This window comes from Sebastes umbrosus, chromosome 8 (genome assembly GCF_015220745.1).
Source record: "Sebastes umbrosus isolate fSebUmb1 chromosome 8, fSebUmb1.pri, whole genome shotgun sequence".
In the NCBI taxonomy this organism is placed as follows: domain Eukaryota; kingdom Metazoa; phylum Chordata; class Actinopteri; order Perciformes; family Sebastidae; genus Sebastes; species Sebastes umbrosus.
This window is the reverse complement of record NC_051276.1, coordinates 19,674,605-19,699,804: the sequence shown is the minus strand read 5'-3', so window position 1 is coordinate 19,699,804 and position 25,200 is coordinate 19,674,605. Positions and strand designations below refer to the sequence as shown.

At 43.5% G+C, this 25,200-nt stretch overlaps 1 protein-coding gene across 2 annotated transcripts in view; it reads left to right on the top strand.

Annotated features, from left to right (window-relative positions):
• Positions 1-25,200, top strand: part of adgrv1 (adhesion G protein-coupled receptor V1) — a 116,692-nt gene that overhangs the window by 37,795 nt on the left and 53,697 nt on the right. For both annotated transcript variants that reach the window (XM_037778492.1, XM_037778490.1), the window contains 55 exons: positions 86-329; positions 737-952; positions 1,057-1,272; positions 1,354-1,598; positions 2,218-2,399; positions 2,514-3,012; positions 3,115-3,424; positions 3,539-3,748; positions 4,145-4,275; positions 4,488-4,587; positions 4,707-4,886; positions 4,988-5,151; positions 5,323-5,410; positions 5,664-5,687; positions 6,400-6,478; positions 6,570-6,708; positions 7,068-7,209; positions 7,815-8,080; positions 8,162-8,337; positions 8,476-8,603; positions 8,740-8,921; positions 9,102-9,248; positions 9,356-9,436; positions 9,561-9,825; positions 10,522-10,644; positions 10,772-10,994; positions 11,104-11,308; positions 11,461-11,607; positions 11,767-12,022; positions 12,575-12,777; positions 13,658-13,834; positions 13,998-14,180; positions 14,316-14,495; positions 14,682-14,846; positions 15,024-15,144; positions 15,288-15,411; positions 15,514-15,652; positions 15,798-15,983; positions 16,092-16,327; positions 16,500-16,648; positions 16,761-16,959; positions 17,195-17,414; positions 17,522-17,761; positions 17,930-18,079; positions 18,649-18,869; positions 18,949-19,228; positions 19,367-19,510; positions 19,971-20,142; positions 20,385-20,526; positions 20,827-21,395; positions 21,501-21,764; positions 22,255-22,372; positions 22,488-22,659; positions 22,829-23,071; positions 24,304-24,711. In XM_037778492.1, coding sequence (XP_037634420.1) covers positions 86-329; positions 737-952; positions 1,057-1,272; positions 1,354-1,598; positions 2,218-2,399; positions 2,514-3,012; positions 3,115-3,424; positions 3,539-3,748; positions 4,145-4,275; positions 4,488-4,587; positions 4,707-4,886; positions 4,988-5,151; positions 5,323-5,410; positions 5,664-5,687; positions 6,400-6,478; positions 6,570-6,708; positions 7,068-7,209; positions 7,815-8,080; positions 8,162-8,337; positions 8,476-8,603; positions 8,740-8,921; positions 9,102-9,248; positions 9,356-9,436; positions 9,561-9,825; positions 10,522-10,644; positions 10,772-10,994; positions 11,104-11,308; positions 11,461-11,607; positions 11,767-12,022; positions 12,575-12,777; positions 13,658-13,834; positions 13,998-14,180; positions 14,316-14,495; positions 14,682-14,846; positions 15,024-15,144; positions 15,288-15,411; positions 15,514-15,652; positions 15,798-15,983; positions 16,092-16,327; positions 16,500-16,648; positions 16,761-16,959; positions 17,195-17,414; positions 17,522-17,761; positions 17,930-18,079; positions 18,649-18,869; positions 18,949-19,228; positions 19,367-19,510; positions 19,971-20,142; positions 20,385-20,526; positions 20,827-21,395; positions 21,501-21,764; positions 22,255-22,372; positions 22,488-22,659; positions 22,829-23,071; positions 24,304-24,711 — 10,773 coding nt within the window. The remainder of the gene's footprint in view (positions 1-85; positions 330-736; positions 953-1,056; positions 1,273-1,353; positions 1,599-2,217; positions 2,400-2,513; positions 3,013-3,114; positions 3,425-3,538; positions 3,749-4,144; positions 4,276-4,487; positions 4,588-4,706; positions 4,887-4,987; positions 5,152-5,322; positions 5,411-5,663; positions 5,688-6,399; positions 6,479-6,569; positions 6,709-7,067; positions 7,210-7,814; positions 8,081-8,161; positions 8,338-8,475; positions 8,604-8,739; positions 8,922-9,101; positions 9,249-9,355; positions 9,437-9,560; positions 9,826-10,521; positions 10,645-10,771; positions 10,995-11,103; positions 11,309-11,460; positions 11,608-11,766; positions 12,023-12,574; positions 12,778-13,657; positions 13,835-13,997; positions 14,181-14,315; positions 14,496-14,681; positions 14,847-15,023; positions 15,145-15,287; positions 15,412-15,513; positions 15,653-15,797; positions 15,984-16,091; positions 16,328-16,499; positions 16,649-16,760; positions 16,960-17,194; positions 17,415-17,521; positions 17,762-17,929; positions 18,080-18,648; positions 18,870-18,948; positions 19,229-19,366; positions 19,511-19,970; positions 20,143-20,384; positions 20,527-20,826; positions 21,396-21,500; positions 21,765-22,254; positions 22,373-22,487; positions 22,660-22,828; positions 23,072-24,303; positions 24,712-25,200) is intronic.

Below are 25,200 nucleotides of genomic sequence, written 5' to 3'. Positions count from 1 at the left end.
AATAAGTGAATAAACCAGAATGACGTATTCCCACCTGTGGTGGATGTAACAAATGAAACAGTATTTTCCATTTTTATTTGTCTAGGTGCGAGTCACATATGGGACACTAAATGAGGCAGATCCGGCCCCTTACAGGACCCCTGGGGTGGGTCGAGCCACTGAGGGGCGGGATTTTGTTCCCCTCCTGGATTCTGTTGTGTTCTTGGCCAATCAGAGTGAAGCAAACATCACCCTCCGAGTACTGGACGATGAGGATCCGGAAAGAGACGAGTCAGTGTTTGTGAAGTTGATCAGTGTTCAACTCATCAAAGGAGAGCAGGAGAGGCTCAGTAAGATACCGACATTACTAAGATATAATGATACTTCAACATGGGCCAGTTGCATAAAAATAGACTAGTCCTTGTCTTAAATATAACTTTAAGTCAGACTTGCTATAGATACTTAAATTTACCTGTTTTATAAAGCTTTCCTATGAGTGGCTAATGTAAGACTGACTTAGATAGCCTGTTGCTCAATGCATTATGGGTGAAACAAGACATTTCACAGATGAGAAAATATGGAGGATGCAACACCAAATGTAATGGATTAGCTCAAAGTAATATTTATACAACAGACAGGCTTAATTAGACTAGTCTAACCTGACAATCTAAGGCCAAGACTAGTCTTAAATTAAGTTTATGTGATTGGCCCCATACCATACTTAACTAATGAAATATGCTTTTACTGTCCCTTCCAGTTTCCAATTCCCCTTCTCTGGGCCCCAGGACTGATATTGTAGCCCAGGTCATAGTGGAGGCCAGCGACGATGCTTTTGGAGTCCTCCAGCTGTCGACTTCTGCTGTCAGTGTAGCTGAGCACTACGTGGGGCCCATAATAAATGTCACACGTGTTGGGGGGATTTTTGCTGACGTCTCTGTCAAGTTCAGAGCAGTGCCTTTGACCGCCAGAGTCAGTAAGTGTTGTGCATGGAGCATGGATTTAAATCCCTATCTCTATGATTTGTGTGTGAGCAAGCAGGCCATGTCCATATGTCTGTGCATGTGTGTAATCCTATAGGTGAAGACTACAGCGTAGCCTCCACTGATGTGGTCCTCCTAGAAGGGGAGTCCAGTAAATCTGTACCCATCTATGTCATTAATGATATGGTCCCTGAGCTGGAGGAGACCTTTCTCATCGAGCTGATCAACCAGACCACCGGAGGAGCTCTCCTGGGGGAGCTCACACGTGCCATCATCACCATACTGCCTTCTGACGACCCTTTTGGTGCCTTTGGTTAGTATCCAGGATATGTTTCAATCTTTTCATCTTATTTTGGACAATGTTAAGCGAGCTCTTGATTTTGTTTCTACCTAGTCTTCCAAGCAGTTCCAGTTACCATAGAGGAACCAGGGTCCAACTCCATTGAGGTCACGTTGCCTATAGTCCGTAATGCTGGTACTATTGGCACAGTGGTAGTCCAATGGCAGGCCACTGTCAATGGTAAACTAGCAGTGGGGGACATCAGACCCACATCGGGAGAGGTGAGATTTGCTCCTGGAGAGACCATGAAGACGCTCCAAGTGGAGATCTTAGCTGACGATGTACCTGAGATCACTGAGGTAAGAAGCTGACTAATAAAACTTTCTTGGGTTCCGGCAGGGCCAACCGCCTAAGATTCTCAAATCAAAGAGAGCGGACGACGAAATCAGTTTAAGGGGGTTTATTGGCATCCAAACCATGGTTTCTGCAGTGCAAAAGAATACATAAATCAAATTAGTAATATAAATTAAATACTAAATAACAAATGAACAATTACAAGCTGTGGTCAATAACTGGCTTGAAAACAAGGGGGTTACAAATTAACATAGGTCAAATAACAGGCTTACATTCGCAGGGACGCATGGCATGGTTGGATGGTGCAGCAGAGAGCTCTGCTGCTCTCTGCTGTGGGCCCCATATAGTCTTTGGAGCAACACACCTGACTGCAGTTGCCAATCAGGGGGAGGGGAATGAATGGCCTCAGTGGATTGAGGCCACCTGTGTGTAATTGGCCAGCAGGCAGGGGAATGATTTGATGAGGTTATCCTGTCCATGGCAGAGGCTGCCATTTGACAATGCAAGAATTTACAACACTGACAGTGAAAATGCCAATGTGAACTATGTGACATGATACATCCTTTGAAATAGTTTACATAATTTTAGTTGCAATGTTTATTAAACTCCTTCTCTCTTTTCTAGATAATTAAGGTGGAGCTTACTGGTGCCAGTAATGGAGGAAGCCTCGGAGCCGATACATCTGTTGACATAATAGTGCCTGACAATGACAACCCATACGGAACAGTATACTTTGAACAGTCTGTTTACCGCCTTCAGGAGCCACTGGAGGGAGTTTATGGAGCCAATATTTCTGTCCGCAGGAGGTACTTTTAATGTTTGTTTTCTTCTGAAATAATGGTTTTATTTGAAGATTTTTCTGTACTCGTACTTATATTAAACCCTCATTTTCTCTATCATCCCCATTGCCTTTATTCCAGAGGCGGTCACTTTGGTCGCTTGGAGATCGTGTACAGCACCTCTGAGATCGACATTGTTGGCTTGGCTCAGGCTGATGGCCAAAATCTGCTAATGTACTATGACCTCCCAAAACCAGGCGTGCCATCCACTGCCCCCCTTCGGACAGTTAACATCACTAGTCAGAGAGATCCCCTGGCTGCATGTGCTGCTGCCTGTCTGAGAGAGCGTGCCTGCCGGGCCTTCTCTCTGGCATCAGGGGTGACCCCACCATCCTGCACTTGGGTGACTTCAGGGGTTGACCAGCTGACCTCTGAATCTCAGGTCATGACTTATGTAAAAAACCTCACTGCAGCTGCTGTCCTGTTCAGTGCCCAGGCTGTGGCAGGGAGTGATTACACACCTGTAACAGCTCAAAGTGCCTTCATGGAAGATGGGTCAGGGGATGCCAACCTCACAGTCCCAATCTTGACTGATAAATTCCCTGAAATGGATGAGAGCTTCTCCATACAGATCTTAAAGGTAAAACCCAATCAGATATATGTGTTATTTATGGTTTAATTTGTGTTACATGCATTCTATTTTAACTGTATAACAAAATGTTTTACCATTTATTGTTTAAAGGTAGAGCTGATGAATCTGACTGTGGCACAGAAGAACCTGCCCTCGATTGGCCAACCGGACGAAGCTGTGGTCACTATAGGGATGAACGGAGATGCATTTGGCGTGTTTTTGATATACAGCCTCAGTCCAAACGCCACCAACGACAGGCTCTATCTAGAGGTTCGAGAAGAGCCTAGGGTTGCGGTTCCCCTGGTTATAGAGAGGAGAGGAGGGAATCTGGGCACTGTCACCGTAGAGTGGAGGTTTGTTGGAGGAAAGGCCACACCAGATGCTGACTTCACTGGGACCGGAGGGACTCTGGTCTTTGATGGTATGTGGATCACTCGCTGATTATCAAGAGTATCAAGAATTATGTAAAACCAACTTCTCAGAATTAATTATTTGGGGCAATGGCATGTATTTACTATATCCTCTCTGCCTACAGGTGATCTGAAGAAGACAATAGAGATAGTAATCAGAGATGATATTGAGCCAGAGGACAACGAGAGCCTCATGATTGGTCTTGTTAATACGGAGGGAGGAAGTCGGATCCTGCCCAGCTCTGACACTGTAACCATAGTGATACTGGCTAACGATAATGTGGCCGGGATAGTAGGATTCCATCCAGCCTCACGTTCTGTCATCGCCAGAGAAGGTGGGTAGCTATTTTTGATGTGTGAGTGTGTTTGGATATTCAGTCTATAGTATTTATGTCCAAGCACATTATCACCCCCATAGTTTACATTCCAAACCCTTTCCCCTGTCCCTGTCACTAGAGATGTGTGCTAATTATGTATGAGTGCAAACCTAAGGGAATGCACTCATAGTAATGGCAGCATGTAGCAACAGGTGGGCGCTGTGGCTGTCTGTCATTATCTTGAAATTATGTATGCATGAGTGGTTGAAGTCTCCCTGAGTATAATCCATACAATTACAGACATTGAGTTGCCTCTACTGGCATCCACAGTATAAAAAAAGCAATTCAGTTTAGAAGTCCATAAATGTATCAATCTTTACAAACCTATATTTGAAGTTATATTTCATATTACAGGTGAGAGGCTGTCCTTATCAGTGTTGAGAACGGCTCCAGGTCTGGGTAATGTCACTGTGGACTGGACTGTACAAGGGCCCCTTGTACGCCGGACCTTCACCCAAACCTCAGGGTCACTTTTCTTTACTGAGGTAAATACTAGATGGAGATCATTGAACACTTTGTTGTGGGATCATAGTTAAACACATTTATTGCACAGTATAGCAAAGCATGTTGGTGTTCTGTGAGGATAGTTGAAGGTATCAACCACAGAGCTTTATCAAATCAATTAAAAAAAAAGATGAAATGCTGTAATTTGTTGTATCCAGCAGTAATTATGTATTTCGGGGTGTGTCTCCTACAGGGAGAACTAAATGACACCATAGTCCTGCAGCTTCTGGATGATGCCACACCAGAGGACAAAGATGAATACAAAGTTTCCTTGTCCAACATACAAACGTTTGGTAATGCATCTGCTCCTACTGCCTTTGTGGGCGATAATTGTGCATGAAACCACAAATACCTCAAAATAACACTAAACAGAATTCTTACACAGATTAACGTTTCCCTGACTTCCACACAGGTGTTGTTGTGACAGGTCATGCTGCCCTGGATGTTCAGGGCAGCGAGGCGGTGCTCACTGTGGACACCAGCGATGAGCCCTATGGGCTGCTGAGCATCGCCCCGTCGTCTCTCAGGGTGACCACAGAGGAACGGGACCGAACTATAAACATCTACGTCAATAGAGAGTTTGGAGCCTCAGGTCAGTGGGTACACAAAAACGTGTACTAAATGAATGTTCCCTTTTAATGAATTCATTCTTTTCTTTACCTTGTAGCTGATATCATACATGTTTGTGTACAGGAGCAGTGAATATCACCTATGAGGTTCTAAGAGGTTCTCTACAAGACCTGTCCCAGGTGGAGGGTGCTCTCGCTGACCCGGGACAAGACTTCATCTCTGGTACTGGTTCTGTAATCCTTCAGGATGGACAGACGTCTGTCGCCATCCCTGTCACCATACTGGAGGTAAAGACCTTGGCTTTCTTCCATTCTGTCATTTGTCCTCCATCAAACTTGATAGTAAGATGATATGTCAGACCAGCTCTTATTCTCTTTCTGACACAAGCTCTACTTCCTTGAAGTAGATTTGTTTGAATGTGGAATTTAAAAGCTTTTTATTTCCGTTTGTTTTATTAGGATGACATTCCTGAGTTGCAGGAGTTCTTTCTGGTCAACATAACATCAGCAGTACTCATCACGACTCTTGCCACGGTTCCCCAACTAGGTATGTAGCAATTTAGCAGCGTAGAGCTGATCTATTGTTACTAAATCTCTTTATCACCTTTGGCCATCGTAGACAGTTGTGCTATTACAGTGTCAAATGACATGTACAATTCTTGGTTGATTCCCATCATTGTTTCTCTCTGTTTGTTCTACTTTTTTCTGATGTATTTTTCTTTTCCTTTTTTTATTTTATTAAATCACTTTCCTTCTTTCCTGTTAATAATTTCTCACCGTTTGCTCTGTTTGATGTGTAGAGGTTGCGTATTGCACATTGCCAGGTAAAATACACATCTGTATGTTCATAAGCTTTGCCTAAAATGTCATGTAGTTTGATGTACAGTATTACATTAAACTACAACATTGTAGTTGACTGTCAAAATGCAAGAGCTTGGTAGTTACTGCTACTGCTTTTGCATAATCCCAAACCACAGTCCAATTTATGAATGAGTAACTTTAGAAAGTGATGAGTAGACAGAATACTACGGGCACAGCGGCAGGCTCCCGGAATACTATCGGCCTTCCTCTGCGTGGAGACACACAGTAAACACACGGCCGCTCTTTTGGCAGCAGTCATTATGTGGCTTGGATGGTGAGATTGATGCTTTCCATGATTGAGGAAGCCTGGGGATTTGGTGGGAGCCGAGTAGCACTGTGTGGTGAGGAGAGAGAAGGCCAAACTAAACCCGTAGCTGGCCTCCCAGTGTCTTGGCCATAGATTGAATGGGAGAAGACTATTCAGGGGGTCATAAATCAGTCCACCCAAAAGACTTGGCTGCTCAGCCTCCCAAGCCACTTACAGGAGACGCTTCTCAGCTGTAAACCTTCGCTTAAATGTGCCATGACGGAAGTTAGATCCTCTGCAGTTTCCTCATCTTTCTGTTGGTGCTTGCACTGTAGTTACAGCCCTGAAGTCAGCGCTGACGCTAACACTAAACTTTTAACTGCAGTCATAATAACCAATTGACTGTTTGTATGATGTTATTTCCCTAGACACCCAGGGTTTGGTGGCAGAGGTTAGCATTGCTGCTAATGATGGAATTAGAGGAGTCATTGAATGGACAAACACCATGTAAGAAATGCACCCACAAGTAACACTGTTATTATGTTGATTTGTTCATACTCTAATTGTTTTTCTCATCCAAATATGTCGTGGTTTCCAGGTTTGAAGTGAATGAAACAATAGGAGTACTGACTCTAGTGGCCTACAGGAACAAGGGGACGTATGGAAATGTCTCACTCTTCTTCTACGCTCAGAACTTGGAAGCTCAACAGGGACTGGACTACAACACCAGTGAAACGGTGAGCCATACAAAGCATTCAAACATTACACACAAAATCACAGACGTACTGTACATACTTATACAGGACATCAAGCAATATTTGTTGTAGCATGAACATCCACAGGGGCTAAGTCAAGAGCAGCTGGACTTGCTTTAGATCCTTAAGACGTTTTACCTCTCATCCAAAAAGGCTCCTCACTTCTGAAGAAGATGATCCAAAGAAACCTTTTGGATGAGAGTCAAAGGGTTTTCAAGAATCTAAAGCAAGTCCAGTTGCCCTTGACCTAGCCCCTATATATAGACCATGACCTGGATGACTGAGAGTCTTCACAGACATGTAGTGAAGTGTTTAAACTGAAAACCCCTCTGTCCACACAGATGCTCCATTTTGTTGATGGCGAAAGGCATAAGTTTGTAGAAGTGCAGATCATCGATGACGCCATTCCAGAGGGAGCTGAGCGATTCCAGCTCATCCTGTCCGAGCCTTCCTCTGGGCTGGAGCTGGGCACCAATACCACAGGTAGATACTGTAGGGAGGGCAGAATAGAATACAATAACATTTCTGAAATTTCCGGAGCAGCATAAGTGAAATACAAGCTTCCAGTGCATATTCAGTTAAAATATACAACACATATACACACAAGCACCTCTACACACAACAAATTAATAATAATGAATGTTGAATATGAATAATGAGTAATGTTGTGGGATTATTACTTATTTCATGTGCTATTTTGGGATTTACACAGAATTATTATTACATATAATACTGTATATATATATATATATATATATATATATATATATATATCAAATTAAAAACAAAGCATTCAAATAGTGATTTGGAGGTCGAATACCATGGCAACGGTCGAGGCTTCCAAGCATTCAGGTCAGCCCTAGTACTATTGCTTACTTGACTGCATTATTTACAATGGAACAAGAAATGAGGAATCATACACAATGATACAAGATTGTATACTACACCTATCAATTTTCTTTTGGGTGATGTAAAGAAAAACACATCATATTACACTGAAAACGGTGTAATATGGTGTTAGAGAATAGAATACAGTTTAGTAACTATGATATTATCTACCTAAACTACATGTTTCTGTTTTCTTATAGCCACCGTGAAAATCCTGGCCAGTGACGATGGACACGGTGTCATTTCCTTTAACACCACTGAGCATTTCTTATTGAAGGAGCCTACGTCTGTGTCTGGGCTGAGTGAGAGCGTAGCCACCCTGTACGTGGTTCGGAACCCTGAGGAAGGCACATTTGGCACCGTGACGGTGCAGTTTACCGTTACTAACGCCAACGGCAGCCTGGCGGAGGGCGATTTGATGCCAGCACAAGGGTTTGTGGTGCTAGAGGACGGAGTCAGATTTAAGGTGAGGGAAAGCAGATTTTTACTAGCTTTACAGCATTCAATCACATACATGAGAAAACATGATTATTGTGTTATATTTCAGATGCTGGAGATCTGGGCAGTATTGGATGCTGAGCCTGAAGCGAATGAAACCTTCACAGTGACCCTTTCCAGCCCAACAGGAGGTGCACGGATGGGTGAACAACTTCAAACTCTCATCACTGTCCTGGAGAACTTGGCTCCTTCTGGCTTGTTCCGCATCGGACCTACTATCAACAGGTCATATGTTGTTGAATATCATAAACACTTGCAGTATATAATGGCATTTGTACATGTAGCTATGGCACACACAAACATGCAAAAACTCATGCAAAATTGTGTTTGTATAGTCTTATTCAGTGTGTGTTTTCTGTACAGAACTAACACAGAAGTGGTTGCTGATGAAGGTGGCAGAGCGGTCTTCCTCACCGTGTCTCGCAGTAATGGTCTGGAGTCAGCTGTCAGCGTGGAATGGGAGACACAGTCTGACACAGCTATTGCCTCTGGTGAAACCGATAAATGTCTTAATTCAAAGTCACCCAAACTTCCCGAACACTCATCAATGCCCCTCTTTTCTTCTGTGGTTCATTTCCTTCCAATAAGCAATGCAATAATTATTTTTTTCCTCCTTTTTTCTTCTAGAGGGTCACCTCTCAGTGATGGGTGTTTACCAGAGCTTTGAGGACAACCCCACCTCTTCTTGGTGCTCCCTTCCCGAAGGGCCTTCATTCCTGGCTATGAGGCTGGATAGGAGGCCCATTGTTGGGTCCTCCCACACCTTGGCCACTCTTTATCGGTGGCAGGGTGTTTTTGTGCCAGTAGAGGTAGGCTAACAACAGCATTGTCCCCCAACAAGCACATGATGTACCTACTGTAAACACATACAATAGAGAGTAAAATACAGTAGGAATTGGATTAGCAGTAAACCTCAAGCTAATTTGCGCCAAATTACATTGTGAGCATACAGTAATAATCTCTCTCTCTTTCTCTGTTGGTCATTGCAGTCTGTTAGGATTCAGGACCCAAGCTCTTGTGTGGGGTTTGCAGTGAATGGCTCTACCTACATAGGCATCACACATAGTGGCCCTCCCTTCTCCCCTGCTGCCAACCTCAGCATCTTCAAATTGCAGATGGACCTCAATATCACATTGGTAAGTATTAACCCAATCATTGTACAACATTACCATCAAATTTTTGTACGTTACTCTAACACTGTAGTATTGTCTTGTATTATCTTCATATGTTTTGATTTCTGTAGGAACAAACCTTAGGTGTTGAAGCTCTGGACGTGAAACACTTCTCCACTGAAGGCAGAGATTATCTAATAGCATCAAGCCAGGTGAGGCAGACTCTCCCACTGTTGTTTTCAGTTATGTCAAGATCATTAAAAGCAGACAAAGGCTCCTCATTGGAGGAATTTCAAGCCTCATATGATTGAAGTCAATGTTTTGTTCAATCTACAGATTTTTGTTTGGACTGGAGGCTCCTTCACCCTCCTCCAGACTCTGGACTTCGAAGAGGACATCCTCAGTGTAACTCCATTCACTCGTGCAGCTGTTCCCTACCTGTTAGTGTGCATAGACAGACAGACTGTCAGCTGCCTTCTGCTTCAGTGGACCAACGGAAGATTTCAGAATCCACTGCCTCTCCAACTCACCGGCCGAGCCGTTCAGGTGGAGACAATCAGCACCAGAGCAGAGGACACTCTCCTGTTGGTTGTTATTGAAGGTGACCTGTCTTGCATTGACATTACACATAATATTAATGAAGGCTGCTTTGTTTATCTTGCACATCTGCATAGCTGCTGTCAATCTCTTTGTATTTGAACATCAGTGATGTGTCAAACAAGATTAGTAAATTTAAAATGTATGAGCCTGTCTTTTTAAAAGGCTATGATTACATATTTAAAAGCGGCCTAAAATTGGAGTCTACGGTATGCTTAGAGGATGGTTGTGTTTTGCAATAATGAGATGCTATTTTCTGTGGTTGTACTCAAAGTGTACTTTCTAGTGATTGTGCAGCGGTTAGACGTTGGTTAGGATAGTACAAACAAATCGGTGATACTTTAGAAGGCACACAGAAACTATGTGTCTGTTGCAGACAAAACAGCCTTGTTCTGTTATCTCAGCTAAGATGACAAAATTCACGATGTAAGCCAAATCATATATTTATACTACGCTCTGTATATTTTGATGAGACATAATCCCTCTGAGTCTGCAAAAGTGGTGAGTTTTCTCGGTTCAGACCTGTTGTGGGTTAACGGGAAAGGCCTCAGTGTGGAGCGGAGCGGAGCCACAGCGGGACTCAGAGGTTGTAATTTGTCATTCTTGGGTGTGTCAGTCAAACCAGTCCTTACTTTACATAAACATACTATTCTAGCATGAAAGAACGTAAATCAGCGTGCATTCCTGTATCTCTCTCCAGGTCTTTCTCCGTCCTGTGAGGTGTTACAGTGGAGCTCAGGGCAGCTTTCACCACAGCTTTATCAGTCCATTCCTCACCCAGGCCTCACCTCTGTTCACCCCTTCACTGCTTCTTCTGGGATCAGTAAGCACAATATGTCATATACTGCTTTGTTTGTAAAGGTAGCATCTGTCATTTGTATTATTCAGTTGTGTTTGTACTTTTAAAAGCAATTGACCAGACACTGATTAAATAGTTTTCTTCCTCATAGCTTATGTCCTCCTAGCTGGAAGAAATGGCTCATCTCTCTACTCCTGGAGGTCTGATGTCAACCTGCTCGCCATGATCCTGAGGGCCCCTCCAGCCATTAGCTTCTTCTCTCTCGTGGTCCCGTCCCTCAACACCACCAAGACCCTCTTGGCTTCTACTGAGGAGAATAGCTCCACTGTTTATGAATTCACTTCTGTCTCCAATCAGTCTGATTTCATACCCAGGTGCCCAAATTGTTTTTATAAGTCACAGATATGCTAATTTTTGCCCAGAAAAGCAAATCCTGAAAGTTAAATAATGCATGCTGTGCTTTCTTTAATTTCTCACATTCAGTTTCGGGGAGTTGCGCTTTGCACCAGGCGACAGCGAGCTAGAGATAGCAGTGAACATCATAGATGATGACATCCCTGAGGAACAGGAGTACTTCCAGGTCAGCCTGAAGAATCCGAAGGGCGGGGCTGAGATTGGATTTGGTGGTCAGGTGACTGTCATCGTCCCAACCAACGATGATGCCCATGGAGTCATCGGCTTCGCTCAGGTGAGCAGATAAACATTAAACATTAGAAAGGTTTTGCACTTGTTCATCATGTTAGACCTCAATGTACTCCATATCAGAATAATGTCAATGGTATTTAAGCATTACCACAAGCTATTGTAATATGGAAATATATTGTCATTATCTGTTTTCAGAATTCTCTATCTGTGGAGGTAGAGGAGTTGGAGCAAAATAATCAGATTTCTCTCACTGTGGAGAGGAAAAGAGGGACTTTTGGCAGACTGACTGTTCACTGGGCTGCCATTGGCAGCCTGGCAGACATTTATCCCACTTCAGGAGTGGTGAGTAAACCTCCAATCATACCTAAGACACACTACTGTATGAATTCTCGACAACACGTTTGAAAATGAAATGCTTACCAAAATAAAAAAAAATTACAAAATTCTAATGTGATGTCGTAAATATGTGAAATTAAATTAAAATGTGCTTTGACATTGCAGGTAACATTTTCAGAGGGCCAGTCGGTGGCCATCATCTCACTGACTGTGATAGCAGATGGTGTCCCAGAGCTGAGAGAGAGTGTGACCGTCACCCTCATAGATGTCACCACCGTGGGGCTGCAGGACCTACGACAGGCTGCAGTCATCGACAAGCAGCGGGCACAAGCTCTACTCGCCATCTTACCAAATGGTTCTCCCTACGGGGTGATTGGATGGCATCTGGACTCCCAGTTCACACTAACACAAGAACCACAGAGTAAGAGTGGAATTGTGTCGCAAGAAATGAATAAATGAGTGACGATTTCTCAGTGAATGTGTGTTTCTACTGGATCACAGTGCAGAGGAGTCTCATTTACTGTAATTAGTTTACATTATTTCTAACCTATTCAAAGATATCCCTAAATGTTGCTTTATCTTTGTTCCAGAAACAGCTGTTGTAAATTTAGCTGATTGCTGAATACCAATCATTCTTTATTTTTTGGATGAGGTTTTTTAAGTAGCTATTACAGTAATCACACTTTGAGATTTACTGTAAAAGAGATCTGCAGTGATTTCCTGGATGTGAAGTAATTTAGGATTTGTCTTAATCTGTGTGTTGGAGAGCGGCCCAAAATGTCAGAGAAGTCCAAGTAGTAGAGTAACATACCTTTATATTGTCCTTCAAATATTATTTAACTAAACTTGATGGGATTTTTACTGATTTAGGTTATTATTGGCATCTTCCATGACATGACACTTCTTGCAAATATAATTTTAATGCTGTGGTTTTGTTTTATTTATGTAATCTCCCTGTTCTCCCACCCCACAGGGGTTCCAGTCAATGTGACTCTCTCTATAGTGAGGGAGCAGGGCTCTTCAGGTGAGGTGGAAATCCATTACCAGACCATGCCGGCCCTGTACCAGCCCCCATCCAACCAGGCCACTGCAGGACAGGACTACACACCCAAAGACAACACCATCATCATGATAAATGGTGCCACAGTGGCCCTTGTCACTGTCACAATCCTACCGGTAAGTAGAGAGTGCTGAGTAATAGAGAAGTTTATATAAGAGTGCAAATATATATGTAAGGTACAAACCAAGAAAGCAAGTATGAAGAAAAGACTGAGAGCATACAAACTTAAAATGCAATCAATCTCCCATCTGAGATAAGGGGTAATAGTATTTCTTGCACAATTTTATCTTACACCTCCCACACTCATGACCATTCAGCCTGGTTACGCAGATCAACTCCCGTTTCTTGCCTTCAGGATAAGCAGCTCTGTGACTGTGTCCGAAAACTAGCCTTTAAATGCCAGGTACGACGGCCTACACACACCTGGCTAAAGGCAAGAAACAGGAGTCGATCTGCATCACCAGCCTGAGTGGGTGTGAGTGTGGGAGGTGTAAGAGAAAATTGTGGCTGAGATTGTGCAAGAAGATCTATGAGCCCACATCTCAGATGGGAGATTGATTGCATTTTAAGCCTGTATGCTTTCAGTCTTTTCTTTATACTTGCTTTCTTGGATAAAACATTCACTTCTGGTGGAAATCTGCATTGCGTGGAGTTCAAATTTAATGAACTTTGACCGGCGAAGTAGCAAAGACGTGTGTGTGGTTGACCCCACTTAGCACTGCCCACATTCAGCACGAATATCGCCTCGGCAGGCGATTGTCACTTGCCTGCATTCGAGCATGTGTGACCGTGACCTAAGCCTTTCCCTCTTTGTCTCCTCCTGTTGCATTTATCCAGAAATAAACATTAATCTTCAATAAACTGCCTTCTCTAACCCTCCTTCTCTAATTCTTTCTCACCTTTTGCAGTATAAATTATGAATGTGTTTGTAACATAGAGAGAGAGCATGCATGTTTTTCCATTATTTAGTGTATATGTACATGTGTGTTTTCTTAGGATGACTTTCCAGAGCTGGCAGAGAGTTTCCTGGTGAATATCACCAGTGTGGAGCTGGTTAGAGGATCAGTGGGAGCAGGGCAGCCCAGTGTGAAGAGACCGGGTATGGAAGTAGCAGAGGTCACTATCCAGGAGAACGATGACCCTCGAGGGATTCTGCAGTTCAATGTTTCTGAGGTGAGCACGAGGTCATCTCTGTGACTGTGAAATAGTAGAGATGCAATGTTAATGCTGATATAATAATTAATATCTTTGATTCTTCTCATCTGATGCAATAGTGACACATACTATTAATAATATTCAATCTTAATTAAACATTATTTCCAAATATTTTGTCCAGGATATCCCTGGGAGCGTGCTGGCATATGAGCTACCACCACCAGACCACATCCTCCTCCTGTCAGTGGTGCGACTCGCTGGTACAACTGGAAGACTGGTCATCTACTGGGAGGCTGAGCCAATCACTGCTGAACTTAATGATTTCAGCCCCACATCTGGGAACATCACTTTTCAAGACGGGCAGGTAACTGGATGAACTGTTCTCATTTGAGATGAACCTGCTTTTGATATCACATCAAGCCATGATGTGAAGCTGTCCACAGGTTATTGCATACAGCCTCCAGGTTGTTAGCTTGTGTTTCCCCATCCTTATTTTTAGAGAGAAGCCACAATTGCCATCACCATCTTGGACGACGAACGGGTGGAGACTTCAGAGACCTTCAGAGTGAATTTACTGCGTGTGATTGGTGGTGCTCGACTGGGAGAAGCGACCTCTGTAAATATCAGCATTCCACCCAACGACTCACCTCTCGGACGCTTTGGATTTCAGGAACTTGAGGTGAGTCTAAATTACTTACTCTAGACATGAGGACACTTTCTCCATCGTCAGATTTGTTACCTTACTTACATCTGAAATCCCTCTAATATCACAGTGATCCTCAATTTATCTATAACTACGTATTCATTTTCATTCATTTTCCTTTTTCAATATCACAAATAATCATCTTACTCAATCCCGTCTTAGGTTACTGTCAGTGAGCCAGAGTTTGTGGATGATCCTGCTGCCGTGGCGACACTAACAGTGTTGCGTAGTGCGGGAGGCGAGGGGGCAGTGACTTTGGGGTGGCAGCTGGAAGACCAGGCTACAGATGACCTCTCACCTTTTAATGGAACTCTTGTCTTCACTGAGGTACAGTATAAAAGGGGTGGTGTCACTCTCCCACCACATATTGTTACGTTTTTGTATTCGTATTGAATGATTTAGTTAGCCTGTAATAATAATATTGAGCAATACTACAGCCTTTATCTTAATGTGCTGCACAGTACGTTGCTTCATGACGTCTGCTATACTTTTCATACTTTCCAGACTGAGTTGATGAAGACGTTTGTGATAAGAGCCCTCGCTGACACTGCCCTGGAAGGAGATGAGCATTTCACTGTCCGGCTGTTCCCTGCTGAGAGTGGAGCTGTCGTCGACCCCTTAAATGGTCAGTGTTTATGAAAAAAACTCACACCGCCGGTGCATCAGTTGATTGAAGAAATGTACAGTATTGTCTTTCATTGATGCATTAATCATATCCATGTTCCTCATCCGTCTTCTCTACCCTGGTCTCTTCATGTACTCCTCTAGGCATGGCCACCATCACTATCAGGGCGGACATGGCGGCCCTGGGGATTATTGGAGTAGAAGAGTCCTCCAGGAACATCCTCATTGGAGAACCTCAGGGAGATTACAATGGTAGTGCAGTGGTCAGGTGAGATAAACATCAAACTGTATCACTAAATTTCACTGCCTCTGTTTATTAATCAAGAATGTAATGTGAAAATCCTTGTGTATATTTGTGTGTATCCACCAGTCTTGTGCGAGGACCCGGTGTGTTTGGAGAGGTCCGGGTGTACTGGAATATCACTCCAGCTGTGGCCTCTGAGTTTGAAGCGATCTCTGGCACTGTGACTATGAGAGACAGACAGTCTGTTGCCACCATTATGCTGAAGGTACTGAATAATATAGATTGTAGAGTTCACTTGCCTGTGTCAATGCACAGCAGAATACACATATGCAGATCAAAATGCATCATAGTTATGTCTTTCTATGTGCTTTCTATAAAAAATGTCCCTGTCATATCCATCATGACAACAGGCCCTGGATGATGAGCTCCCTGAAGAGCGCCGTGAGTACCAGCTTACTCTGACTTCCGACACTCCTGGATTGGAAATCAGTCCCACAGCCAAGCATGCCAGGATTGTTATGGCAGCCAGCGACAACCCCTATGGCCTGTTCTCCTTCACCCAGCACCAGATCAGGGTGTCCGAGGATGAGGGAATGGTGAGGTCAACAACATGATATACATATAGATCTGCTATATGATGGAGTAGGCTCATTAACAAATTAGGTTATAACCCACAGTCATTTGATTTTCTCTCTTTACCGCAGGTGAATGTGACAGTTGATCGCTCCTTAGGCAGTCTGGGTGGGGTGTGGGTGACTTACCAAACCTCAGGCAACACAGCTATCAGTGGAGTGGACTTCGCTCCAGCTTCAGGACGACTACTCTTTTCCCCAGGCCAGACTTCACAACATGTCACACTACATATCCAGGACGACAGTCTTCCAGAGGATACTGAGATGTTCTTCCTAAACATCACTGAAGTGGAGCTATTCAATGTCAGGTAATTTGATAAATTGGAGTAACAACTTTTTTGGTTGTAATGTTTATAATAGCTTCACCGGGTCATAGTCATTCATAAAATATGCATTTCAGAGGCTTCAGTTAGTGTTGATGTGACTGTTGAAGATTTCATGTCAGTGACTCTTCATGCTGTGTCTCCCTCTGGTGGTCAGTGATGTGGACTACACAGTAAGGGAGTCGGGTCTCCAGCTGGACCAGCCTCCAGCTGTAGGCAACATCTCTTCTCTTGCTGTGGTGATACTAAAGAGTGACAATGCTGAAGGTGTCCTGGAGTTCAGCCAGGATTATGTCAACATTACAGGTAAAAGTCACATGAATTTGAAATCTATCCTGTGATTTGATATAGAGAAGCTATTAAAACAAGATTTACTCTATGTAAAATCCATGTTTTCTTCTGGCTTTCTTTCTTACAGTTGAGGAGGATGTGGGCACCGTGTTGATCCAAGTGGTGAGGAGAGTGGGCTTATATGGACTGGTCTCAGCTCAGTTCACTTCTAGAGGCCTGAGTGCAACCCCTGACCTCGACTACATCCTGAAAAATGGCTCAGTGACGTTTGTCCATGGCCAGAATACCAGCTACATCAATGTCACCATTATAGATGACCTGGACAGGTGAGAGAAGAAATAATTAAAATAAATGTCCAGCTTAATCCCTAAAATGTTTATATTTATATTTAGTGCACCGTTACACCAATGTATCTTGACTTGGAAAGACATTACGCACAAGTTAAATTGTAGAGAAAAAAGATTCAATAGCTCAGACTTTAAAAAAAAACATGAATTTGAGACTATAATGAGTGAAGACATTATTTAATTTAACACTTAACACTGTAATGATCTCCCCCAGTGAATATGCAGAGATATTTGAGGTCCTGCTGGTTGAAGCTACGGGAGGAGCAGTTATAGGCTCTCAACAAGTTGCTAGGATAACCATCGGCAAGAGTGACTCTCCAAGTGGCGTGGTCCGTTTCCTCAACGAGAGCCTAATCACTGTGGTCAATCCTAACTCCACTCTGAAACTCAGTCTTGTTCTGGAGAGAGCAGGAGGCCTCGTGGGCAACGCAACGGTACGAGGAACAATATCTTCAGTTCTCTCAGCAATGGTTGCTTGCAGTTTACTCACAGAAGTTTTTTCTTCCATCGACTAATTCAAACTGGTTTTAACTTCTGACAGGTTGCTTGGATCATTCGTGGCCCTAACAGTAGAGAGGTACTTCCTCCGTTCAATACAGACATTAGAGAGCCTGTGAACGGGTCCTTCTTCTTCAGGGATGGAGAGGAAGGTGCGCGCGCCATAGAGCTGCGGATTCTCCCCCATGGGGAAGTGGAGGTGGAGGAGACATTTGTTATAGAGCTCAGCATTCTGTCTGGAGAGGTGGATGTTGATCCTCAGGCTGGTTCCATCACACTGAAGGTACTTTGTTGTATAATGCCTACAAGGTTGATTTCACCCTCATGAATCAGTTTTGAAGAAGGATTATCACAATTTGATTTCAAAAGTGCTTTTTCCTGAAGGAAAAAATAATAAGATGTAAGCCTCAGCACCTTACTCACCCCTACTCTCTCCTGATGTGTCTCCCAGATAGAGAAGTTTGGTGACCCAAATGGTATCGTCCAGTTTACTGAGGATGCTCTTCGAGAGCGTGTCTACAATGAATCCACAGAAGCAGAGGGCCCGTTCAACATTTCCCTGTTTATTACACGCAGAGAGGGTGTCATGGGTAACATCACGGTAAGATTACACCAATATTACACCTATTTTTTATCAATCATATCCATTATCAGTGCTTAAAGGCAGAATGAGTAGGATTTACTACTAGACTCATACAAAAATAATCCATTTCAATCAAAACTTATGACCCACTAGAAGTGTGTGGTGGTGTCTGTATCTGCAGTAACCCTGTCCTCTGACTGCATTTTCTTATTTTTCTGTGTTTGGGACTTTTCTGGGTATCAACCTCTATAAGATGTAACGACCAGGTGCCAGATCATACAGTAAGCACGCATCCAAGAGGAAGCTTGCGGACACAGCACCGGAAAAATGCAAATATAGCCAGGAGAAATGCCAAGTGGACAAAGCTCGTTCCAAAACGAGAATATATCTGTGGTTGGCTTTCACCTGCTGGCGAGCACTCTAACCGCGGTCCAGTTGGGCATTTGCTTCTGGTGCCATTGAGCGTCCTGGTGTTTACAAACTGCATCCGACAAATTCGACTCATTCTGCCTTTAAACTAGCTGAAATTAATTTTTTGTTGCCACTGTTAAAGTTTAAACACAACCTTACTTTCTGTCACACCTCAGGTGCATTGGCAGATACAGAGTGACTCAGATATAGCAGGTGACTTCCTAGCCTTAGCTGGCTCAGCGGTGATCCCGGAAGGCCAAAGGGATGCAGAAATTATCCTCAGCCTGATGCCTGATACGGTGCCAGAGCTAGAGGAGCTCTACACTGTCCAGCTCACCGCTGTGGAGGGTGGTGCTACTCTAGATGCCAACCCAAACCTCATCAGGACACGCATCAGGTTTGTCATATTGACTTCCAGGTAAAAAAAAGCCTAAAATTTAATTAACTTGAAATGAATCTTCCTCTCTCACCCGCAGGGTGCGTGCTAACGATGAGCCCCACGGTGTCTTTTCCCTGAACCCTGAGCAACAGTCCATAATAGTAGTGGGATCAGGGTCTGAGGTCACCAGAACTCTGGTTATGAATGTGACACGGCTTGCCGGGCTGTTTGGCAACGCTAGTGTGGGCTATAGGATCAGTGGAGGGATAGATGAAGTGATGGACATCGGAGAGATACTGGGAGGACAAGCTGAAGGAAGGCTGTTCTTGAGAGAGGGACAGGCCTTCAGTACTATCACTGTGCCCATCAGCAGTCAGGTAAGGATGAGCATGCTTGTGCAGAGACAAGCTGAATTAAGACTTTAAAATTCTTTGAATGATTATAGAGTTCATAATTATCATAGTTTACCGGTATATTGTTTTTAGGCACTAGTTTTCCTGCTTTTCTCTCTGCAGGTGTTTTTGTCAGTGGGTGAGAGCTTCACAGCAGAGCTGACTGATGTCAGACTAGTCAGTCCTATCCTCGGCCCTCCGCCTCGCCTCCTTAATGAGGCCAGTGTTGCTACGGTGATTGTGCCCGAAGAAGCTGCCAGCTCACAGGTGAGTTGTGGTTGTGTTTTTTGCTTGTTTGTCGATATATGATTTATCTGTGTGGGAGAAATTGCCCCCTCTGCAGGGCACTCAGGATGCAAGACTTGCTACCTTGCTGAAAGACATGAGAGTCAATACACATCCGGTTATTTAATCATTCCTCTGACACCAGACAACAAACTTGCACCATATTTCTCTGGTCCATGTAACACAGCAGATAACACATATATTTATAACAGATAACTTTCTCTATGAGCAACAGAATATTGTATCATACTGATGTGTTTAATCCCATGCTTGTATATCTCTCCTTACCTCTTAAATTATATATATTTATGTATAGCTCAGTGCTGTGAGAGACAGCAGTAAACAATAAGCATTTTAATTGATCAATTTACCAGGTTTGATGGTAGAGGAGGCAACAAGATAACAGCATTATTAACTGTCTTCTCTCACATATGTTGTGCAGGTTGGCTTTGCCTCCCTGGCTCTGCAGGTTTCAAGTGTTGAAACAGGGACATGTGAAGCAAAGGTGACACGAACGGGTCTGTTTGGGGACATCAGTGTGCAGTGGAAAGCTGGGTATCCTTCAGGACAGGCTCCTCCGGGGCTCAGAATGGGAGCTGTCACCCCAAGTTCAGGTAAAACAAAAACTGAATTGTCACACATTATCTCAAACCGCTTGCATTATTTCTTTCAAATGATTTTAAGATGATTGAACAATCAATGGTTTGATATAGAATGTGTCCCTATTTTAAATGTTTAGTAGTGTATGCCTTTCTGTTTCATCAATCTGGTGATCAGGCTGATACCAAGCACGAACATGGACTAATGACAGCCTGCATTCTTACTGTTGGTAATGTGCTACTTTCCTCATATTCAGGCTCGCTGACCCTGGCCCATGGAGAGAGGTCTAAAGCCATTTCTCTGACAGCTGTTGCTGATGCATCTGAGACGGCTTCCTATGCTATACACCTCACTGCTGCTACCTCCAGCTCTTCTGCAGCCAGTTCTGTCAAGCTCAGGTAATGGTTTCACAGTGGTCTGAAGTTGTGGTAGAGTAAATACATGTTAACTCGGAAAACTGCTGCATATTACAGTTATTAGTTAGAGAGGCGGAGTATAACGTTTATGTATTTTTTTTTCTAAAGATCATCTATGTTCATTATCCTCCCCTTTTTAGTATGTATAGCTTCTTCAATTTCCTTTGCTTTTTATTCCAACACCCTAGGAGACAATTTCCTAACGTTACCATTTGAATCATGAATTCACATATTTGTCTATGTCAAATGTAGCCTCACTCTGATGTTGGTCTCCCTGCACAGGTCAGGATTTACTGTGGCAGAAGTGGAGCCATTGGGAATCTACCAGTTTGCCCCTGATTCCCGCCAGCTGGTCATTGCAGAGGACATCCAGACTATAACACTTTATGTTCAGAGACTCTACGGTTCTCGTAGCAACACCACCCGCCTGTCCTATACGACGGTAGCAGGCAGTGCCGAAGCAGGAGAGGACTTTATTGCAGTGCCAGACGGCCGTTTGGTCTTTGACTCACCTCGCCAAACAAACTCTTCCTTACGCCTTTCAATACTTGACGACTCCCTTTCAGAGCCTGATGAGTACTTTCACGTCAACCTTACAGATGTTCAAGTACTCACTCCAGACTTAGCTTGGGCAGATACCTCTCCTCGCCTCAACCCTCAGCACAGTGTGGCAGCTGTCACCATCCTAGCTAGTGATGTGACCGGAGGAGTGCTGAGCATTGGACCTGGACTGGTGCAGACACCTGAGGACAGGGATGAGGAGACCCAGCAGGAGCGGCGGGTGGTTCTGAGGGTGCGCAGGTCCGACAGTGTGGTTGGGGCTGTGAGGGTTCAGGTCCGAGCATATGGAGGTGTGTGTTTGTTTTGTAGCACTGCTTTAAAGCTCCATTGTAGTATATGCTATTGTACTTTACTGTGATGTTTACATTTTTGTGTTGCTGTGCACTTTTATCCAGATGGAAGTACAACACCTCTTCCCTTCACTGTGGACCCTGTTGGGACTCTTGCAAAAGAGGAACAGGACTTCCGCTTGGAGTCCACCATCGTGTCCCTTCAGGCTGGTCAGAATGAGACAGAGGTTATCCTCCTCATCCTGGATGACTCCGAGCCCGAGGGACAGGAAGTATTCTTCATTTACCTCAGTGATCCAGAGGGAGGAGCGCAAATCACAGACAGTCCATATCAGGGCTTTGGAGCTTTTGCCAAGATCACTATCCTTGGTAAAATAACGAGAAAAAGATCTTTGTTTGAGATTAAAGATAAAAAATAAGTAGTATTTATTGCTGTTTCGCTTGCAGTGTGTTCTAGCAAATAGAAATGATGGAACATATTTATGTGTTGATATGTATTCTGGACTGTATCATCTTCTGTTTATAGCTCTAGACTAACCCCAAGTGTGTCTTTTGGGTCTAATCAAATCGACCAGCAGACAGACATGTTTGTTATCTCAATGAGTGATTCAGCGTTCTTCTCCGGTTTCACTAATGCCATTTGATTTGCATCAGGTCACTGCTATATTAGTCCCCAGCTGCTATTTTGGTCCTCGCCTCTCACATAATCACTGCAGTGGGCAGATTATTTGATTATGCTGCCTGTATGATTGATTACAAACTAAAATGATTGTGTAATTGTCAGGTTATGAGGAAATTAATTTGTACTCTTCATCTCTGTTTTGTTCTTTTTATCCTTCCCTCTCTCTATCCACACCAGGGAGCGACTTCCATAACGGCATTGTAGGGTTTAGTCTTAACTCTCTGATGGGCCAAGTTCTGGATGAGGATTCAGAGAACAGAACTGCCCTCCTCTATCTGCAGAGACAAGAAAACAGGTAATAAAACAACAAACTTCTTTTTTTAACCTTTTGTTCAAAAGTGCAGAAATGAAACATCTTGCTGTCAAGATCTTGTTTGTAGTTATAGTATGCTCTTCCTCCCTCTGTTCAGAGCCTTTGAGGATTTGCAGGTCTTCTGGAGAGTTACCTTTAGCAAGGCTGCTCTAACTCTTGTCAACAATGGAGTCAACCTAACCAAAGAGCTGGCGCAGACTTCAGGAACTGCGCTGTGTAGGAGAGGAGAGATACTCTGTGCTCTCGCTGTGGATGTCCAGGATGATGAGGTGAGAGAGGCTCCCGGTGAAAGCAGTGCTATCTCGCTGGCCTTGAAATCCTCAATCCTACATTTACGAGGATAGATTAGAAATTTGGTAGAATAATGATTTATCTGTGTATTCATAAGAAATGCTGTGGTGCACAAAATAAAACAGTCACCCATCTGTGTTGCCGTAGGAACCAGAGCAGCAGGCGTGGTTCTTGGTGGAGATTTACCAGGTGGGTGCTGGGGCTACCATTAATGAGACCACCCGTTTTGCCAACATCACCTTGGCGGAGAGCGACGATCCACAGGGCATTATGTACTTTGCCGTGGGTCACAGACTGCCCATCGCCACCCTGACGACCACGAGGCTCAGTCTCCAAGTCTACAGACGAGCAAGCACAGCTTCAGTCATGACTGTACAATATCGCACGCTGGTAAGTAACAAACACGTGTGTGAGTAATTAAGCACAAGCATACATATGAATACACACATACGCACAGTAAAATATGCACCGAAACATGCACTGTGCAAACGATTGAAATAGTATTTGTAATTGGTTGAATTTATGTTTATCACTGCTATTTGACTTATTTATTGGAAGTACTTTTTGTTCATTCAGCTTTGCCTTGGAGGTGTCATTCTGTGTAGAAGGAAGTCCCAATGTGATTCATCATTGCAACACCTGAACAATGTTTCTTTGTTTCTGTCTGACGTGGTTATGTTGACCTGATTTATCACGAGTTTCAGCAGAAACAAATCTAATGATTTACTGGTCTAACTTGTCTCTTTCACAACAACTATTTAGGCCAGTTAGAAAAACTTGATAACTTGATCATGTCATGCTCTGCGTACTACAACTGAGCACCAGTGTTGGGATGTACTGCACAATGTCGTTATTTTTCCTCACTTGTTTTCCTCATGAAAAAATCTTGGAAAATTAGAGGCATGATGAGGACATTTTAATGCTTACTTCTTCTAAATTGGGATACTTCTTCAGAGCAGTTTAGAGGAAAATTTAGTCATAGTTGAATTCTAATTGTAATGCAGAAATGCTAGAAAGACACACACCAAGAGTACCGACTTTGCCTGATATAATGCTGATACACAGATCTTTTGAAATAGAGGGACATGAACTAAATTGCATTTTTTGTAGTTATTTTTCTTTTCTTCTGATTGTGGTCTTCCCTTTAACCAGTTATACTGTCTGTATTAATAGTAGTTATGGTTTATTTGATGTTTCCTCCTCTCCCCTTTGATCTCATTGCCACCCTCCTTTTCTCTGAAGCATCATGATAAGAGATATCTTTGCTACATGCAGCTCAGGGGCATAAAGTGTTCACTGGCACTCTCATTTTTTGATATTGGAGATCAAAGTTAGGGAGTGTCTATTGCGCTAAACAAAAACCCCACTGAGGCACATGGCCAGGTCAACTCCTTTCATCTATCAGGACTAGAGCATATAGCGAGACAAAAGGATGTTTGATGCATACTTCACTCATCTACATTTGCTGTTGTTGGAATGCAGACCACCAAATGAGAATTATGCCTTTAATCGTCTAGAGTAATCTGACATACAGTAGTTTCTATTTGTGTTAATCATGTGGGTTTATTTTGCAAAACAATGGTGACTCCATCCAACACGAAACCTTTCTGTTTCTCCTCTAGGAGCTCCCCAGAGAAGAGGTTGTGGGTCCCTTTATAATCCGGCCTGCTAAAGCAGGGATGGACTTCCCTAAACAGGAAGGTAGGCTGACCTTCAATGTGGGCCAGCGTAACACATCATTGGACATTTCCCTCACCCCTGACCTCGCCTCATCCATGCCCACGCCGAAGCGCTTCCAGGTGGAGCTCTTCAATGCTACAGGGGGAGCCAGAGTGCACCCTCAGTTTGGGCTGGCTAATGTGACTCTGGTGTCAAATGCAACAAGTGAAGCTGTGTGGCTTTTACTGGACCAGTTGCATCAGCCTCTCAACTCAACTATATTGAACCAGGTGCTGCAAGGACTGATCGATAAGGTCTCTACACCTCTCTATCGTGAGCAGATGGCCGCCGTGCTCGAAGCTCTGGGGAAGGTAAGAGGGTTTGAGACTGAGGACAAAAGCGTTTCCTGTAAACTGATATCAGATAAAGGAGCAGATAAAACTGTGTGATAATATATAATACCTAACTGTTCTATCTGCTCCTTCACAATATCATGCTATGAAACTAGATATCATCAATATTGGAGTATTTGTTAAAGCTTAATTTTTGTTATAATCTTTCTAGTAATATTACTAGTGATTTTCTTCTGAAAGCACAGGCCATTTTCTCCAGCATGTCATCACATTGTCCAATGATGGAAACACTTGCTTCTGCAGGATTTTATTTTTTCACCACACTCTGTGTCAGACAGATCTACGCTTAAAGGCATACATAACCCCCACTCTATGACTCTGACAGATCTGAGGACCAGTTTGTCATCTGAAAAGGTCCCAGTTGTCACTATATGAGCGCAGCTATTACCACGCTGCTTTGATGTTAGAGTCTACATATTGAGCTTTCTCAGCCCCCAGACAAGTGGA